At 36.0% G+C, this 18,774-nt stretch overlaps 2 protein-coding genes and 1 long non-coding RNA gene across 5 annotated transcripts in view; 1 reads left to right on the forward strand and 2 right to left on the reverse strand.

Moving 5' to 3' along the window:
- Nucleotides 1–15,468, reverse strand: part of LOC127846529 (membrane-associated tyrosine- and threonine-specific cdc2-inhibitory kinase-like) — a 46,602-nt gene extending 31,134 nt beyond the window's left edge. Inside the window, exon 1 of one of the 2 annotated variants that reach the window (XM_052377864.1) lies at nt 15,218–15,468. In XM_052377864.1, coding sequence (XP_052233824.1) covers nt 15,218–15,286 — 69 coding nt within the window. In that variant the 5' untranslated portion in view covers nt 15,287–15,468. The remainder of the gene's footprint in view (nt 1–15,217) is intronic. The other variant, XM_052377875.1, reaches the window with a different exon arrangement.
- Nucleotides 1–18,774, reverse strand: part of LOC127846777 (uncharacterized) — a 141,287-nt gene that overhangs the window by 101,321 nt on the left and 21,192 nt on the right. The window lies entirely within an intron of this gene.
- The window catches only part of LOC127846669 (uncharacterized), a 337,381-nt gene that overhangs the window by 68,155 nt on the left and 250,452 nt on the right, over nt 1–18,774 (forward strand). The window lies entirely within an intron of this gene.

The following is an 18,774-nucleotide window of genomic DNA, read 5'->3' on the forward strand; positions in this document are numbered from 1 at the left end:
GCCACTTTTATTGATGAAAAAAAATCCCAATTTGACCACACTCCTTTTCTAGAAAACTCCCTGAACATGCACTTAAAAACAATATCACTTCTGTTACTTATACATGTAATCCTATTTATAATGCTTAATTTTTCCCAATTTCATGGTTTATCACGCTATTTTTCCCAATTTCACGGTTTATCGCGCTAATTTTCCCAATTCAAATGGCACAGGCTGTAACAAATTGAAGCAAAAAAAATCACTGACAACAGGTTTTTCTATTATTTGACAGTCACCTAGTGACCTAGTTTTTGACCCCAGGTGACCTTAATACAATCCCAACTCAGATTTCATCTAGTTACCTAGTTTTTGACCCAAGGTGACCTAAATACAATCCCAACTCAGATTTCATCATTGATCCAATCTTTATAAAATTTGATCAGAATGTTTATATTGATTCAAGATAAACATTCTGATCAAATTTTATAAAGATTGGATGAAAACTGTTACCTCTATTGTCTACACAAGGTTTTTCTATTATTTGACCTTGTGACCTAGTTTTTGACCCCAGATGACCGAAATACAATCCCAACCCAGATTTCATCAAGATAAACATTCTGACCAAATTTCATAAAGATTGGATGAAAACTGTGACCTCTATTGTCTATACAAGGTTTTTCTATTATTTTACCAAGTGACCTAGTTTTTGACCTAGTGACCTAGTTTTTTACCCCAGATAATCAAAATTCAATCCCAACCCAGATTTCATCAAGATAAACATTCTGACCAAATTTCATAAAAGATTGGATGAAAACTGTGACCTCTACTGTCTAGACAAACAAATTGTTGACAGTTTTATTATTTGACCTAGTGACCTAGTTTTTGACCTCAGATGACCCAAATACATTACAAGTTGCTATCTTGAATATTGAAAAAGTTAAGGCCAATGTTTAGGTTTTGGACGGACGGACAGACGCCATATGTGCAATATTGAAAAAGTTATGGCCATTAAAGTTTTCGGACGGACTGTTTTTAAAACAAATTCAAGGCAACAGATAATATATTTATGCAATATTTTTCTATTTTCAACACTGGATCAGGTTAATTTATATATTTAAATGTTAAAAAGAAAAAAAAGGGGTTTTTTTTTCAATTGGGAAAAAAACACCAGATTTGCATTGGGAATGGGGCCGATATTCGGACCCGTGGCATAGGACGGAAAAGGTCTGGCTTGTGTTCATGATGGTGTTTGGTACACTGTACAATCTTTACATGTTAAAGGCTTAGAGGAGTTTACTTTTGCCGGTACCTGTTAAATACCTTAATTGCGTAGCAGTAAAATTGCACAAAATTTTTAATGTATAGTAATTAAACAATGTATTATCATGATTAAACCGGCTAATATATAATATTATATTCACTAGTTCTTGTTAATCAATATCCGACAAATGTCTTCATTTTTTTATGTTAAAATATTTTTATTGAAGCAACTGTTCAGTATTTTAGCTTCAAAATTTGGCTTAAATGACTGCTTAATATGCCAAGAGATGACATGGAGCGGGGGGCATGCTTATACGGGAGCTTACTGCATTTAAGTGAGGTTAGTTGGAACTAAACTTCAAAGATGGCGTCGTTTCTTGTGTTTTCTTGAAGGAATAGGGGATATTTTCACCCAGTAAGCCCCTTTGTATTTATAATTAAATGAATAATGCCCTTTCGGCTCTCCGGTGTTTGTGCTTCCCTCAATTTTTTGTTTCAAGATCGTAGATTTCGGAATTACAAGAGGGCCAAGATGGCCCTAGTTTGCTCACCTGAGAGGAGTCGGTTCATTAAATCTTTACCAAACGTCAAACTTGACCTAGATATTGTCCAGACAAACATCCTGGTCAAATTTCATCATTATTGAACCAAAACTCTGGCATATGGAGTGTTTTTGTTTTTCTAAGATTTGACCTAGTGACCTATATTTTGAGTTGACCCCCCCTTACAAAATATCAAACTTTGCTTACAAAAATAAATATAATGACCAAGATTCATACAATCTGAAACAAAATTGTGACCTCTAGAGTGTTTACAAGGATTTTGTATAATATAATGAAAATTTGGACAATCTAAGGGCAATAATTATGACATTAATTATGTGATCAGGGGTTTTTTTGGGTTGTGGGGGAAGGGGCCTTTAGCCCTTATGTGGGGGAAATTTTACGCGGGATTTTACACTTTGGGGAAAAATTTTGCGCGTGGGAATTTTTCGCTGCGTTTCCCTTCTTGGGGGATTTGTTTACTTACTCTCTCATTATTACAATACATTTGTACATTTTTGCACTAAATTCATTGGTTTTTTTAATAATTTATTTCGTTTGGCAAGATTAAATTGAAATAGAATTGAGATATTATAATCATGAGACACATCTTTCTATTAAAAAAAAACAAAAAAACATTATTTATTTTTTTTTCTTAAGAAAGGAATTTTTGGTTCTGAAAGGGGAAAAAACCAACCTAGTTTGGTGGGGGAAGATGCCGATATTCGGCGTCTGTTATATAAGGTAAAAAAAACCTGGTGATATATATAAAACCAATCTTTGTACCAAGTTTCATGATGATTGGGCAAAAAATGTGATTTCTAGAGTGTTCACAAGCTTTTTTTACTATATAAATATTATAAGAAAACTGCCCCCCCGGCAGCCATGTTATTCCATAGACCGGAACCATTTTCGAACTCAACTCTCATATCAAGGAAACAAACTTGTTCTGACCAAATTTCATGAAAATTGGGCCAAAAATGTGACTTCTAGAGTGTTCACATGTTTTCACTGTATACATATAGAGAAAAATGCCCAGCCCACTGGCGGCCATGTTTTTTCACCGATCTGGACCATTTTAGAACTCGTCCGAGATATCAATAAAACCAATGTTTTGACAAACTTTCATGATTGGACAAAAATTGTGACTTCTAGAGTGTTTACTGTACAAGGTTTCTATATAACCAAATAAGGAAAACTGCCACCCCACCCCCCGGCAGCCATGTTATTCAACTGACCGGAACCATTTTCGAACTCAACTCTCATATCAAGGAAACAAACTTGTTCTGACCAAATTTCATGAAAATTGGGCCAAAAATGTGACTTCTAGAGTGTTCACATGTTTTCACTGTATACATATAGAGAAAAATGCCCAGCCCACTGGCGGCCATGTTTTTTCACCGATCTGGACCATTTTAGAACTCGTCCGAGATATCAATAAAACCAATGTTTTGACAAACTTTCATGATTGGACAAAAATTGTGACTTCTAGAGTGTTTACTGTACAAGGTTTCTATATAACCAAATAAGGAAAACTGCCACCCCACCCCCCGGCAGCCATGTTATTCAACTGACCGGAACCATTTTCGAACTCAACTCTCATATCTAGGAAACATATGTTCTGACCAAATTTCATGAAAATTGGGCCAAAAATGTGACTTCTAGAGTGTTCACATGTTTTCACTATTTTCATATACAGAAAAATGCCCCGCCCACTGGCGGCCATGTTTTTTCACTGATCTGGACTATTTTCAAACTCGTCCGAGAAATCAATAAAACCAATGTATTGACCAACTTTCATGATGATTGGGCAAAAACTGTGACTTCTAGAGTGGTTACAAGGTTTCTCTATAGCCATATAAGGAAAACTGCCCCCCCCCCCCCTCTGGCAGCCATGTTATTCCACTGATCGGAACCCTTTTGGAACTCAACTCTCATATCAAGGAAACCAATGTTCTGACCAAATTTTACGAAAAATAGGCCAAAAATGTGACTTCTAGAGTGTTCATATGTTTTCACTATATACATATAGGGAAAATGCCCCGTCCACTGGCGGCCATGTTTTTTCACCAATCTGGACCATTTTTGAAATTCGTCCGAGATATCAATAAAACCAATGTTTTTATCAACTTTCATGATGATTAAGCAAAAATTGTGACTTCTAGAGTGTTTACAAGGTTTCCATATAGCCAAATAAGGAAAACTGCCCCGCCCACTGGCGGCCATGATTTTCAACCGACCGGAACCACTTTTGAACTCGACCATCATATCATTAAGGCAAACATTTTGACAAAGTTACATGAAGATTGGGCATGAACTGTGACTTCTACAGTGTTTACAAGGATTTAATTTTTTTAACCTAGTGACCTTGTTTTTGACCAAGCATGACCCAGTTACGAACTTGATCGAGATATCATTTGGACAAATGTTCTGACCAAGTTTCATGAAGATCGGACATGAAATGTGGCCTCGAGAGTGTTTACAAACCAAATGTGGACGACGGACAGACGGACGGAAGACAGACAAAGACCAGTCACAAAAGCTCACCTGAGCAATCAGGTGAGCTAAAAAAGTTATTGAAGGAAAACCGTCCACAAATCTGTTGACTCCTAACGTGACATTCGAGAAATGGGATGTACAAATATCATTTTCTCTTATAATACACAGTATTGACGCACGTGTACGGTAAAATATAACTAAAATCTTTTAAAGAACGTTTCCTCTGTTTAAATGTATACCTCTTTTATACTTTTCAAAGATACGACACCTCAAGCTACATTACAAAAGATGAAACATAACTTGTATTGTTATAAACTGCGACATTATATGTGGGGAGATTCACTTTTTTGCAATATACATGTACTATTAAGCATGCAGCATAGCACCCTTTTTGGAAGGGATATTATGTTCTGATGTTATGTAATCAACTTACCGATTTGGAAATCATTTTAAACTAATTGGCGGGTGCACACAGCAGCGGATAATATGCCAGGTTAAAATACATCCGGTGATGCTGGTTTTGACACCCGACGCATATATACATTTATGAATGAAAGGCTTCATGAACGTTGACGTCGCTCTTGGTTACCAGAAAAATTCCCAAGCACTGATTTCAACCATCATTGTTTACAATCAATTAAGTGCACAAGTACTGAAATTGGTATAGCATTTTTTAAAGGTGTAATGTCCAGCGCGTGTGCCGGGAAAACAGGGCTTAATGTATTTTTTTGTTCAGCTCTAGAATATTTATATCAAATCTGTATGAAAAAATGTCGGTGAACATTAATCCGATGTTAATTTTTGAAAATATTGAGGCTTTCATTAATTATGGATCTAAAACAGAGCATTAATCCGCATATAAAAAAACACAGGGTGTATTGCATATTAGTACGGAGACATGAAATTATTTCGAAAGAAAGCAATAAGAGGTTCAATTCTACATGTATATGAGCAAGTCTCGCAGCACATGATTACGCTCTTACTTCTCGTATATATTTGACTCTTATGAATCTTGGCAAATACCTAGTGTTTTATTTTGCTTAATCTAAATTAAGTTATGCATCTATATGTACTTTAAGCAGCATAACATGACTTCCAAAAGACCAACAGCTCTTTCATATGTGAAAGAGATTGACACGAAATACCTACCCATCTATAATAAAGTTTATATATGTGTACTTCAATATTATAGTTTTGTAGCGACCAACTGAATCCATACACCGATTTTAAAGAAGATGGGTTGTGGGGTGGCTGATGCACGAGATAATAGAATGTTTGGGTTGTGGGGTGACTGATGCACGAGATAATAGAATGTTTATCAGCCCTTTCAGTTATATTTAAATTAATTAAATGAGTTTTATGACGTGTCCACCTTATTCTGATATGAAATTTTCTTTAACCATTCTTTTACAGTCTTTTCAGATGACGAAGGTTAAAGGGCGATAATAAGTGCATCTTTCGTTGCAGTATAAAATTGTGTAATTAGGAATTTAAAATTAGCGGAGGACTGGGATACCATTCCCCATTCATGGACCACATGTCTATTGAGTTTAAATGTAGAATATTCAAGAGAGAGTCCTTCAACAGAGCCGGACTAAAACAGCAAAAAAACAAACGAACAAAACAAAAAATGTACAGCTAATGTATCATGTGTTTTTTTGTTTGTTTTATTTTATTATTTTTACAGAGACAAGTCTGACATATATACTTGCTATGAGTGCTACTAATTACACATTTTGTTCTGTATATGTCATGATGCTAGTTTTTCACTTTTTTATGAAAATAAACCATTATCTGTGTTACGTCATTTCTTTCTATGATGTCTCTGCATACATGTTCAATTGTAATCAGCACTTACATACATGATAAAAAAAGATTTGGGTCGGAATGAATTTGTTATGCATTTGACATATTAACATTACTTACAATTAGGAGGCAATGTTAGGAACAAACAAAATATTCTTTCTCAGTGTTCCAGCTAGGATTTGAAAAGGGCAGGGGGGCTTTTTTGTCAAAAGGGCACTTTGGACGCGCGGTATTTTGCCAAAAAGGCACTTTCGACGCGCAGTATTTTGTCAAAAGGGCACTTTCGAGCGCGCGAGTGTTTCTGGAATGCTTCCTATTGCATGTTAATTTATATGTTATAAATAATTGTATTATTCCCATTATTATTAAACCATTCAAATACAATGTCTACAATGAGGATTAAACTAATTACAATGCATTAAGAGATTTATGAATTATCATATAATGTAAAAAAAAATAAAAAAAATGGGGTTTTTTTGTTTTTTTTTTGAGGGGGAGGAGGGGGGGCAGGGCGGAGGTTCGGTGGGGCAGGGCAGAGGTTCGGGAGGGCAGGGCGCGGCGCCCTTCGATTTAGGCCTAGCTGGAGCACTGTTTCTAAATAAACCAATACTTTATTCCCTCAATACAACAGTCTTAAACAAGGGCTGTTTGTAAAACATGCATGCCCCCCATATGGACTGTAGTGGCAGTCATTGTGTGAATATGTATTTTGGCACTGTGACCTTGACCTTTGACCTAGTGACCTGAAAATCAATAGGGGTCATCTGCGAGTCATGATCAATGTACCTATGAAGTTTCATGATCCTAGGCATAAGCATTCTTGAGTTATCATCCAGAATCCATTTTTCTTAATTATGTCACCATGACCTTGACCTTTGACCTAGTGACCTGAAAATCAATAGGGGTCATCTGCGTGTCATGATCAATGTACCTGTGAAGTTTCATGATCCTAGGCATAAGCGTTCTTGAGTTATCATCCAGAAACCATTTAACTATTTCGGGTCACCGTGACCTTAACCTTTGACCTAGTGACCTGAAAATCAATAGGGGTCATCTGCGAGTCATGATCAATGTACCTATGAAATTTCATGATCCTAGGCATAAGCTTTCTTGAGTATTCATCTGGAAACCATTTTACTATTTCGGGTCACTGTGACTTTGACCTTTGACCTAGTGACCTAAAAATCAATAGGGGTCATCTGCAAGTCATGATCAATGTACCTATGAAGTTTCATGATCCTAGGCATAAGCGTTCTTGAGTTATCATCTGGAAACCATTTTACTATTTCGGGTCACCGTGACCTTGACCTTTGACCTAGTGACCTGAAAATCAATAGAGGTCATCTGCAATTCATGATCAATGTACCTATGAAGTTTCATGATCCTAGACATAAGCGTTCTTGAGTTATCATCTGGAAACCATTTTACTATTTCCGGTCACTGTGACCTTGACCTTTGACCTAGTGACCTCAAAATCAATAGAGGTCATCTGCGAGTCATGATCAATGTACCTATGAAGTATCATGATCCTAGGCCTAAGAGTTCTTGAGTTATCATCCTGAAACCATCTGGTGGACGGACGGACCGACAGACCGACATGTGCAAAACAATATACCCCCTCTTCTTCTGACGTGTTGTGTCCTTGTTAAAACGCTCAATACACGCACGCTTTCTAGGCGAATGACGCGACGTTGTACATGCTGCATTTTACTATTTCGGGTCACAGTGACCTTGACCTTTGACCTAGTGACCTCAAAATCAATAGGGGTCATCTGTGAGTCATGCAGGCTTTTTCCGCTCCATTTTGGGAATACGCCACACTGGAATTTTGGGAATTTCACGTCGTGAAAACCCCCATTTTGGGAAATAAGTTATTCGCAAAATTGGCTCAATTGGGAAAAATGATCGCATGTAAATAGTGTTTCTTATATTTCAAAGAAGCCGTTAACTGGTAAATAACGACTATTTTGATAACTTATTATTAAAATTTTACAAAGTATTATGGACGTGTGAGATAAGTGCAGGTTTTTTAATCTGAATTTGGGGAAAAGGCCTGGCCTTTGTTGAGGTGAAAAAAATCGTGTGAAGCGCCGGATTTTGAGGAAAATAAGGAAAGTCTTAAATAACCATTAACATATTTTACAGTTTTTAAAGCAAATTCAAGGAAACAGATAATTTAATTATGCAACACTTTCTATTTTCTACACCGGATCAGGTAAACTTATATATTTTAAGTTAAAAAAAAAAAAAAAAAAAAAAAAATTTTTTTTTTTTTTTTGGAATTGGGAATTTTTTTTTCGATTGGGAAAAAAACAACCAGATTTGCATTGGGAATGGGGCCGAATTTCGGACCCGTGGCATAGGGCGGAAAAAGCCTGTCATGATCAATGTACCTATGAAGTTTCATGATCCTAGGCCTAAGCGTTCTTGAGTTATCGTCTGACAACCACCAGGTGGACGGACCGACCGACAGACCGACCGACAGACCGACATGAGCAAAGCAATATACCCCCTCTTCTTCGAAGGGGGGCATAACAACAATATAATTGTTCCAAAGATACATTTTCTTGCATGCTAATGTTTTATTCAGACATAATTAGTAACATTATATTTGATATTGTGCATGATTATCATTAAAAACGATGGTTTTGTCAACCTTCTCTATATGCGCTTATAGGAATTCCACCTCTTTTTACCAACCAGTGGGAGGAGTCTAAACGTAACAAGTGCGTCAGGGCTCACGCTGGGCTCATATTTAAGGGAGAAGTGACTTCTCCCTGGACACTGATTTAGGGAGAAGTTAGGAGACTCTAGGGAGAAGTGGAGAGACTCGGACACAAGGGTTTGCATGTAGGGCGTTACAACACACATACAGTACGGCCAACGCGGAACAAACGTATTTCGCGATCCGCGGCGGCAAGGCGAAACGAGTCGATGCCGCGTCAGTCTTTGAAGCCGCGTCAGTATGCGGCCGCAAGTCGCATTTTGTCGCGAAGCTTCGCATCTGTCCGCCAAGGCATCCCGCGATCCACGACATGATGCCGAGTCGATGCGCAGCATGAAATAAAAACTATTTTTTAAATTATTAGTTACATGTGGTTAACAAATTTTGAAAGAACAATTATAATAATAATTAAAATTATAATAAATTTATTGTGCGCGGATTGTATTAGCATATACATGTAAGCATAGTTAATGTGTCTGGCCAATTAATTTTGTTTCCCGCCCGTAGTGTATGTATTTCACACATAAACAAGGTCACGTAAATATGTTTTCGCACATACAAGTGGTCAAGGCTCCAGCATATGGTGGATTTATAAATTAATTGCATGTTGATTTTGCTATTATATTTAAGCTGAGAAAATTAGCAGTTTGAAGCCTCATCAATAATCAAGATGGTGAAGACGTATTTTGTTAATTATCAGCTTATTATAACTATTGTTTGAATATGCGTATATAAGCACGTTTTATTTTGTTCATATCATACAGTTAATATCGCTTCTAATTACCCGATAATCCCGTATATTCCAGTTTTAAAGCAAATGCTGGTATATATTTACGATACACAAACATTCTCCATATTTCCTTAAGTATCAAATACATTTTGGCATATGTTACTACACTGTAACTCCAATATACCGCGCTCCGTTATAACGCTGAATCCAATATAACGCGGCGGGTGCTTGGATCCCATTTATTCTCCAACCTTCCATTTGATTTCTTATTCAAATCCGTATTATGCAACTTCATGTATTTTCAGACAATTCAAAGATGGCGGCAATCACATGTTGATTGCTTTATTCAACCGTCCGTTGAACTGATTATAATCGCCTCGAGGTTAAACACAGACAGCTAATTGGTGTTAATCTAGTGTGTAATGTCAATAAAGGTGTGAAAAACTCGCCTGTCAGTGTTTATTACATGTATTCCTCATCAGAGCGGTTCAGTGCGATAATTTCCATTAGTTAAGTGCAAGCGGGATAGTTATACAATTAAAGTAATTCAAAACGATTGAAACAGTCTTACTTTGATATGGTTGCAGATTGACTATATTAAATGAGCGGCTGTGAAATATACTGCCCACTGTATAAAACAACTTTTTCTGTCATTTCATTATCATTCTAGTATTATGCCATTTAATCTTTCAGTTCGTGTATAAGAAATTAAATAATGCAGACAATTTATTTACATGCGAACGAATTGTACCGGTAATTGTTAACAGAGTTTCATTTTCATTTTCGCGCGGTATCAGAAAGTCCCCGGGAAACACGTTTTTTGCATGCGTATGACGCAATAAAAAAATTTTTTGTACATGAATTGTATTGCATTCAATCTAAATTTAAAGTCACTCGTCCAATGAAAGCTCTGCCCCATAATGCACTGTAATCTTAACACTTCTGAATATGGCATATATATGCGTACGGTTGTGATAATGAATTTCTTAAACATATATCGTCATTAATGTTCAAGACTATTATTTTTAAAGTGATGTTGCAATTTTATTGGATTATCGGATAAATGTGCACATAAGAAAAGCGGTATGTATACTGTTATCGATACGATTCAGTTTATATGCATGTATTTGCGTCAACACAGCATGGCAATATACATGACCTATATTATAGGCTATTCTATACCTGTTTTTTTATAGCGCCTTGCAGTTAATGAGCTCAAAACTTATAACGCGGATCCGTTATAAGGCTGTTTCGCGGCTTGGACCCCATTGACCGCGCTATATTGGAGTTACAGTGTATTTAAAGAGATGATGAAATAACGTCTAATCAGGGCGGGTTTTTTCCACTGAACACGCGATTTACGCCTGACGTGATGTTCATGTATTTATACAACACAAAATACACCCACACTTTCCAAACGACGTTCTACATGTCTGCATAATTTTCGCACGCTTTTTATGAAACAAAGGATATTTTAGCACTGTTTATTTGACGCTATAATTTGCCAAAGGTCGCGTTAGCACTAAAATTTGGAAGTGTGTTTCGGATTACAAGTTTATTAATGATAATTTGATAATCGAACGAAACATTAACAGTTGCGCGTAATTAATTCAACGATAATTTGTTAAAGCGCATTACGTGTCATATCGCTAATTAAAACGTGAAAATAATAATTATGAAACCAGCGTAAATCTTGGTTTCTACGCTACACATACATGTATGTTCATGTGGGCGGATATCTGTTCACTCGATCCGCCGCGTACGTATGCGGAGGATTTATTCCGCAAAAGTACGCTAGCTTAATACAGACTCGGCGGCGTTGCGCGGATCGATGCCGAGTGCCACGGCCATACGCCACGTGAACACACAATTCAGCCGCCGCGTACTTATAATCTGGCCGTGGCGTAGCCGGGGATTATGTTTGTGCCGCGTTGGTTGTACTGTATATGTGTATCACATTAGTGAAGTATACCACTGTAGTACACATAATTATATTTCTTTTGTGTATCTTAATTTTTCCAGCAGTTCTAATTAACCAAGTAATAATAGATACAACAGATAAATAACTAAAATTTTACTAGCTCTTTATTCAATCCATTTTGTCAGATGTAAATATCATATTATACAGACTAAAGTATTTCAAAGATAATATGTTTATGAAGCAGTAGATAACATAAGCTTAATAAAACTGTCAGACCAGATAAATATTTATGTTTAAAATATGACATTTAACATATGCTTTCTTAATACAGAGTTCTAGATAAGCTGCGTATCAGCGTTATATATGCATTAGAAATTTCAAGATACGCTCAATTTATAATTTCCGTGCAAACATTTAAGCAAGCCAATCTGGAGTTATGCAAATGATGTAAATTCTCTGCGTACAAAGTAAACAAAAACAGCTGATTGTCTTTCGCCAAAATATGAGACTGGTTATCGTAAAAATTAGAGCTTATTTATTCGCTGGATTGTAGAAATAGTTAGCCAGTCGGTATGTATACTCTGAATCATCTAGATGCATGGTAAATTTAGTATTGATTTTTTTAAAAGACAGTCAAGTGCTTATGTGTTTCTTAAATTACATGAAGAGGTCAGCATGGCTCCTTCGAAACAAAAAAAATTACTTCTCAAGTAAAATTGATTGTTTTATATATTGCAAAAGTTGTATCAAGTAAAAACATTGTACTGCCAATACTGATTTAATTTCCTTTTCAAATCAAAAAGGACACACTTAAACACTTAAAACAACTGTTGAAAGTTGGTAAAAAATGATTTTCGTGGCTCTCGGTGGTGGAAGCCTATAAACCAAGGACAGTTTAAAAACAAAAAAAACACTTTAAGAAACCTAATACTAATAAGGAATACACATAGATAATGGTCTATTGTGTTGAACATGATTAAAGTAGTTATTCTTGTTTTACTGTTAGCAAATAACCCGTCAAGTAAGGCAAAATTTGACCATTTATCCCCATGCTTTGAAAAGTGGGGGTATTTACCCCCATGGGTAAAAAATTATCTATAGCGCTGTTAATAATTATTTATTTTTTATAGTCTTTCCAATTGCAATTTCATGTGAATACAATTCGAAATATGATAAACCACACTGTCCGCATCACCCCATCTGTATTCTTCATTCTATTTCTTCTTTAAAGAACTTAAATTTAAAAGAAAAAAATATTGAAGAAGAAATTTTAAAGAAATTAAATTATAATCGACAAAAATAATGTATCCGAAAACGACAGTCCGAAAAATTGTCCGCGTTACGCACATGAAACAAATTGTGCATATCGTTTGACAGCAAAAAAATGAAAATGGAAACCTAGCAAATACGTTATTAATATACAATTTAATTGACATATTGCTTTACAATAGCATAGTTTGTGGGTAAAAAACAACTTAATTATCACCTTTTAATTTCAAGCAATAATCGGCAGAAAGGTGTAACATCATTGACATCAATCTAATTATTTAATTATCATCCTTTTGTTAATTCAGATCGATAGTCGGTAGAAATGTAAAGTGATCAACTAAGAATTATTTTTTTTATTGTAAGGCTCCTTTTTATTTGTTTATCTTTAAATACGACTCTTGCCATCGGCCGCTATAGTGTTGGCAGACGACAATATCAACTGTGTATTTCCAAGTATACAGTGTCTGCCCATGAATGACCCAATATTATGTGTCAGCGAACTCAATGTTGATTGGCCAGCTACCATGTGACTTGAATGCTGACTTAACCAATATCGATCGCCGATTAGATAAGTTCGGAAGTTGGGAGAATCGGGGAAGGGTTTACCTCAAATTACCTGTCGCTCAATTGCGACACGCTCCGGGCTGCGACAGTGTGTATTGGAAAATTGAGTCAGACCTTGACATCCAGAAAACTGGATGTAAACAAATTCCCATACATGCCAGACGTCCCGATCTCGGTGGGACAGTACAGCTTTTGGGATCTTTGTCCCGGCATCCCGATATGAGACAATTTGTCCCAACATTTGTTAAAAACATTGTAAGGTCTATTAGTTCCCAATAAAATTCGCTTTTCGAGCTCTTTCTGGCTAAAACTTATCATCGCTAATCCCTTTATTCCCCCCAATTAGCAACCCACTTCTACTACTAGAGTGCATCAGTGTTGTTTTTGACACCTTATCAGTGTTTAATCAGCAACTTATTGATTTAATCAGCATTCATACCATGGTGTTTTTATGATCGGGGTCGCTAATTGCTATCAAAAGATGTATCATACAGAAATTAACGCCACCTGTCAAAACACTGATTTTGTACATCAAACAAATTGAATGCTGACCAATACACATTGATGTTTCTCACAAATTACCTTTCATTTTTGACTGATTTTAAGAAAATAGTTTGTAATTATTGCATCAATCTAAATTTAGAGTTAATTTAGGATTGGTTGAATAAGAACAGTGCTCGATGCACTCACATCGTGTCACGCGATTTACATATGTTCAAGGGGATATCCATGTACCAATTGGATGTCAAATCAAGGCATATGGGGATACCCCTCATTTTAGTTTATGGAGTGTGTTTACTTCCGGAAAATGGAGAATGTCCGTGTTCACGAAATTCGGAACACACATTTATCGTCAATATTGGGCAGAAATTTAGAGTTTTTGTAAGTAATATACTGACTATTGACTAAAGAAATGGTGGAATGATTGATTGTTTTAGGTGTCCCGCTTTTTGGTCAAATGTCCCAACAATTTTTTATGGAAAGTCCAGATTTGGACCTGAAAAATTCTGGCATGTATGCAAATTCCGATAAGAGGGAGACTGGAAGTCGCTTTTTATCTTCAATTTCTTAAATTTTTGGCGAGGTTTGGCGTAAGAAAGCGACTTAGTCGCTCACGTCGCCCCCAAGCGTGAGCCCTGGTGCGTGTGACGTCACGCATTATTTCGTCTATTTTGAACCCATTCTTTCATTGTTTGTTTTTATGTTTGAACAAATAAATATGAAATATTTATGCAGCCTACCGTTACAGTAATGTTAACATTATTTCATTATTAAGGTGTTGTTTATCAAATGAAAAAAGTTATTTATATTAAAATTAATGACATCAATTTAGTTGTAAGGTTTCCATAATGATTATCATTAATAATAGGGTCAGATTAATCAACGGTTTTAATATGGGGAAAAAGTGGCAACAACTTTTTGGGGGCCAGTGAAACCCCTGAGTAGTCAATAATGATTTTTTAATATTTAAACTGTTCCAATTTTCAAGAAAAAAAATGTCAACAAGAAATATTGTGGTGTTTTTTGAGTTGCAGTCGAAGGATTATGGCTGTAGCCTGTAGGTTGTAATTCAGGTAAATTTCAGGTGTTTTTGAAGTTTATTTATCGCTTTTCATAATTTTTCACGAAAGACATGTGATTAGAGATTCACACTGACCAGCTGCAGAGAACTGATGTTGTGTTTATGAAGGGGTGAATATGGACTCACAGAGCCAGCACAGCAAATTTATCATTTATCAAAGGCTCTGGGAGTCCGTTTATATAGACTACCATGCTGACATGCACTTCAGATAAAACACGGTAATCTGTATAAAGTCTAAAAGCAAATTTCTGCACCATTTACAAAATGACATGTTCTATGATGCACCTTGAATTATACTCAATGTTAACTAAAATTTCATACAAAAAATGCTGACGCTGACCTTTTTGGTCGAGAACGTTTGCACTTCGGGGAAAAATCGAGGGGTAGGACGCGGGCTCTGGAACGACATTTTAACTGTTATCCATAGTTTGCCCCACTGACTGTGAACATCCCTTCAATTAATAAGCATATTGACAGAATGTTTTATGTTGTTAAATAGAATAGACCAGCTAATTCGATGTTCTCTGACACATTAATTTCGCGGTCTTTTTGTTGTCATTTGTTTCGTTGGCTGCGATTGGCTGACCTCTGACCTACACTAAGATTTACATGTTTTATTTTTAATTTGAAAATAAGTTTTACTGCAATATAAAATACATTTACAGTCGAATAAAAAGTGTTAGCCTGTTAAAAACTTAATAAAAAAAAATTAAAAAATAAAAGTCACAGTCAATCCGGTAAAGAAAAAAATCGGTCAATTTTAGGACGAGAAAGCAAACTCCGCAATGGTCACATCCCGCATTCACGATTTCCACCCGACCACATAGGATTTCAACGTTTTCTAACCTTTTTTCTTATTTAATGAAAAGTTGTGTAATTTCCTACATAAATCTAATTTTTATCACATTTCAGTTTATAATGAAAAACAAGGGACACAATTGTCAAAAAAACGTGGTTTTCAATTTGAAACAGCTTCCCTGCTGACTAATTTTAACGGGTGTTAGAGTTTTTTTTTAATTAGTTCATTAAACTTTATTATGTTTTATGTTGTTGAACAAATGCAAATGGTTTACTCATCAAGCGTTAATGTAAACATAGCAACAAGTAATGGTTAGGAACCAAGTACAATGTACTGTTGGATGTGTATGTGAAAAGTGAACAACAGGTCCAGGTAAAAAATTGAAGAACATGTGTAATGAATAATATATTTGCCACAAACACAATCACCAATAGTCATCCACAAGAGTGAAAGGGTTAACCAATGACTTAACAGTGACGAGATTTTACGATATTGTTGCAAATGACTCTAGAAATCATTGAGATAAAAGGAAAATATGCTAAATTTTAGCAATTTCTCCTTTCATCACAATGATTTCTACACTTCCAAATCAATGTCTATATATTATATTACAATTTTTATTGTCGTCTGCAAACTCTGTCAATTTGGGACACTCCAAAATTTGTTGTTTGGTAAAGGGTTAAATAATATAATAATACAAATATTCTACTATTTAACTTTTTTAGATTGCAACTCCAACATATTTATTAATGCATTAATTGAAAAATGGAATCCATGTCATTTTATGGTCAATCCAGTAAGCTTATAAAAAAACGGTCTTATAGCTGATCTCTGTTGTGTACATGTGATATAGCGCTGAATGGTAGTCAGTGGTTTCTTCACACAGAGCTGATACAGCATTCATTCTCTTCTGTAAAATGCATACAGTTTCAAGCATTTTGTATTTGATCTATGTGCATGTCTCCAACGATTACCAGAGGTATGTTCTCTTTGTACAGGTTTTCAGAAGCAGTACATATTTTGTTGGTATTTCCAGAAGGATGACAGTAGACAGAGATTACTTCATTATGTATATTGGACTTACAAATTACTAGACTAGTACATTCAATACCATGGTCTGTCATGTGATGGATTGAAACAATTTGCAATCCCTTTTTAAAATAGATAAATGTTTCAGAATGTGGTCTATACTGCGTTTTATCAGTGAACAAGCAAACTGGGTCCTGAAAGACTTCCAAATGGTATTGTTCCTTAGAATCAGCAGTTTGGGACCATGTTTCTTGCACTACTTGTTTCAGCATTAACAAGCCTTCATCCTTTCGATAGTGTTCAATTTTCGTATGGAGTGATCGTGCATTATAGCAAATTACAGAAAATTCTGAGAGAGGAATAATTGTTGTTTTGCTGATCAACTTCTTGTTTGTACTCAGTCTTGTAATGTCTCTAGCACTTTCATTGGTTCATCAATTGAAAGTGGGAAGTTATTCGTGTTGGATTTACATCATAATCTCGTTATAGAAAATGTGTAAGGTGTCCCTTGTTTTAATGCGCTTGACAGGGTCGTACGCAGGACTTTATCCAAGTATGCTAATTTTTTCCCTTTGCTTCAAATTAACATGATCAGCAAAAGTAACCCTGACCTTTACCAACATGACCTTTGACCCCATTAAAGTGTAGATGTTAATGTGACCTTTGACCCCATTAAAGTGTAGATGTTCATGTGAGGTATAAACATACTAAATATTGTAGGCATTCAATTTGATCCAAAAATGAAGACTCTATGAAGAAAAGTATAAAAATGTATTTTAAGCCAGAGTGACCTTGACCTTGACCGAACAAAAATCCCGTTCAATATGCGCAAGGGTATTTGATGATAAACATTTGTGAAATTTTCTTTTAAATCCGTTGAGAAAGAAAGGAGGAGTTGCGCTCGGAAGAAAATGTCAAATTCATTCTATTGTTAGTCGTGGCGACCTTGATTTCGACCGAATCATAAAATCCCGACAATGTGCGCCAGGGTACTTGGTGACAATTATTTTGTGAAAGTTTCATTGAAATCCGTCAAGAAATGAAGGAGGAATTGCGCTCGGAAGAATTATTCCAACCGCCCGCCTGCCTGCCTGCCTGCCTGCCTGCCTGCCCGCACGCCCGCCCGCACGTCAGCCGACATTCACCAAGCTAATAATCAGTTTTTTCCTTCAGAACACCTGATTAATGATGAAAAAATGAATAAAACAAAAATAATCATATAAAAAGAATACTATGTTAATCGAACGTCATCTTCATCAGCATCTACATCTACATTATACGTCGCTGCCGTCAAACGTGACAGTTTCGCGACGGACGGTGAGAGCACGCGGTAATGAGTGAAAAATAGTGACGTGAGAATACGTGTGAAAATGATAGTAAACAGCGTCCCCAGCTACGTTCCATTCCACTCCCACACGCCTCTCCGGCTCCTGTGGGCGCCAAGAGGTTTGAACATCAACCAGCAAAGCCATAAGGGGGTCGTTAGGAGTTATTTTGTTGCTGGCGCTAACGACTTGATTAGAAACTTAATGGTATTAGTCCCTGCTTGAAAGATACCAAGTAAAGGGATTCGGCGACAAAGGCTGGTAAGTTGTTCCAGGTAGAAATTATTATGGGGAAAACTATGCCTGTAGTAGGATATCGAAGTGGAGATTAGTGGAAACTTGATGGAATGATTTGAAAGAGGCATATGAAAGGTTTGTTGTTGCTGGTATGTTCATGAGATCATTTTTTAGCTCGACTTTCCGAAGAAAAATGAGAGCTATACTACTCGCCCCGGCGTCGGCGTAAGTTAATTTTTTTTATAAATAACTTTAACACTATCAAAGATAATTAACTCAAACTTGGAATACTTCTTTATGGCAACAATACAATTATGTAGGCCAAGGTGCATAACTCTGTCAGTATTATTTTTTAGAGTTATTTCCCTATAAACTTAGAATTTCGGATTAACATTTTTAGTTACTTCAATAATGTGAATACTATCAAAGATAACCACTTCAGACTACTTCTTTATGGGGACAAGACACTTGTTAAGGGCTAGCTGGATAACTCTGTCAACATTTTTT

Source organism: Dreissena polymorpha, chromosome 1 (assembly GCF_020536995.1).
Source record: "Dreissena polymorpha isolate Duluth1 chromosome 1, UMN_Dpol_1.0, whole genome shotgun sequence".
Classification (NCBI taxonomy): domain Eukaryota; kingdom Metazoa; phylum Mollusca; class Bivalvia; order Myida; family Dreissenidae; genus Dreissena; species Dreissena polymorpha.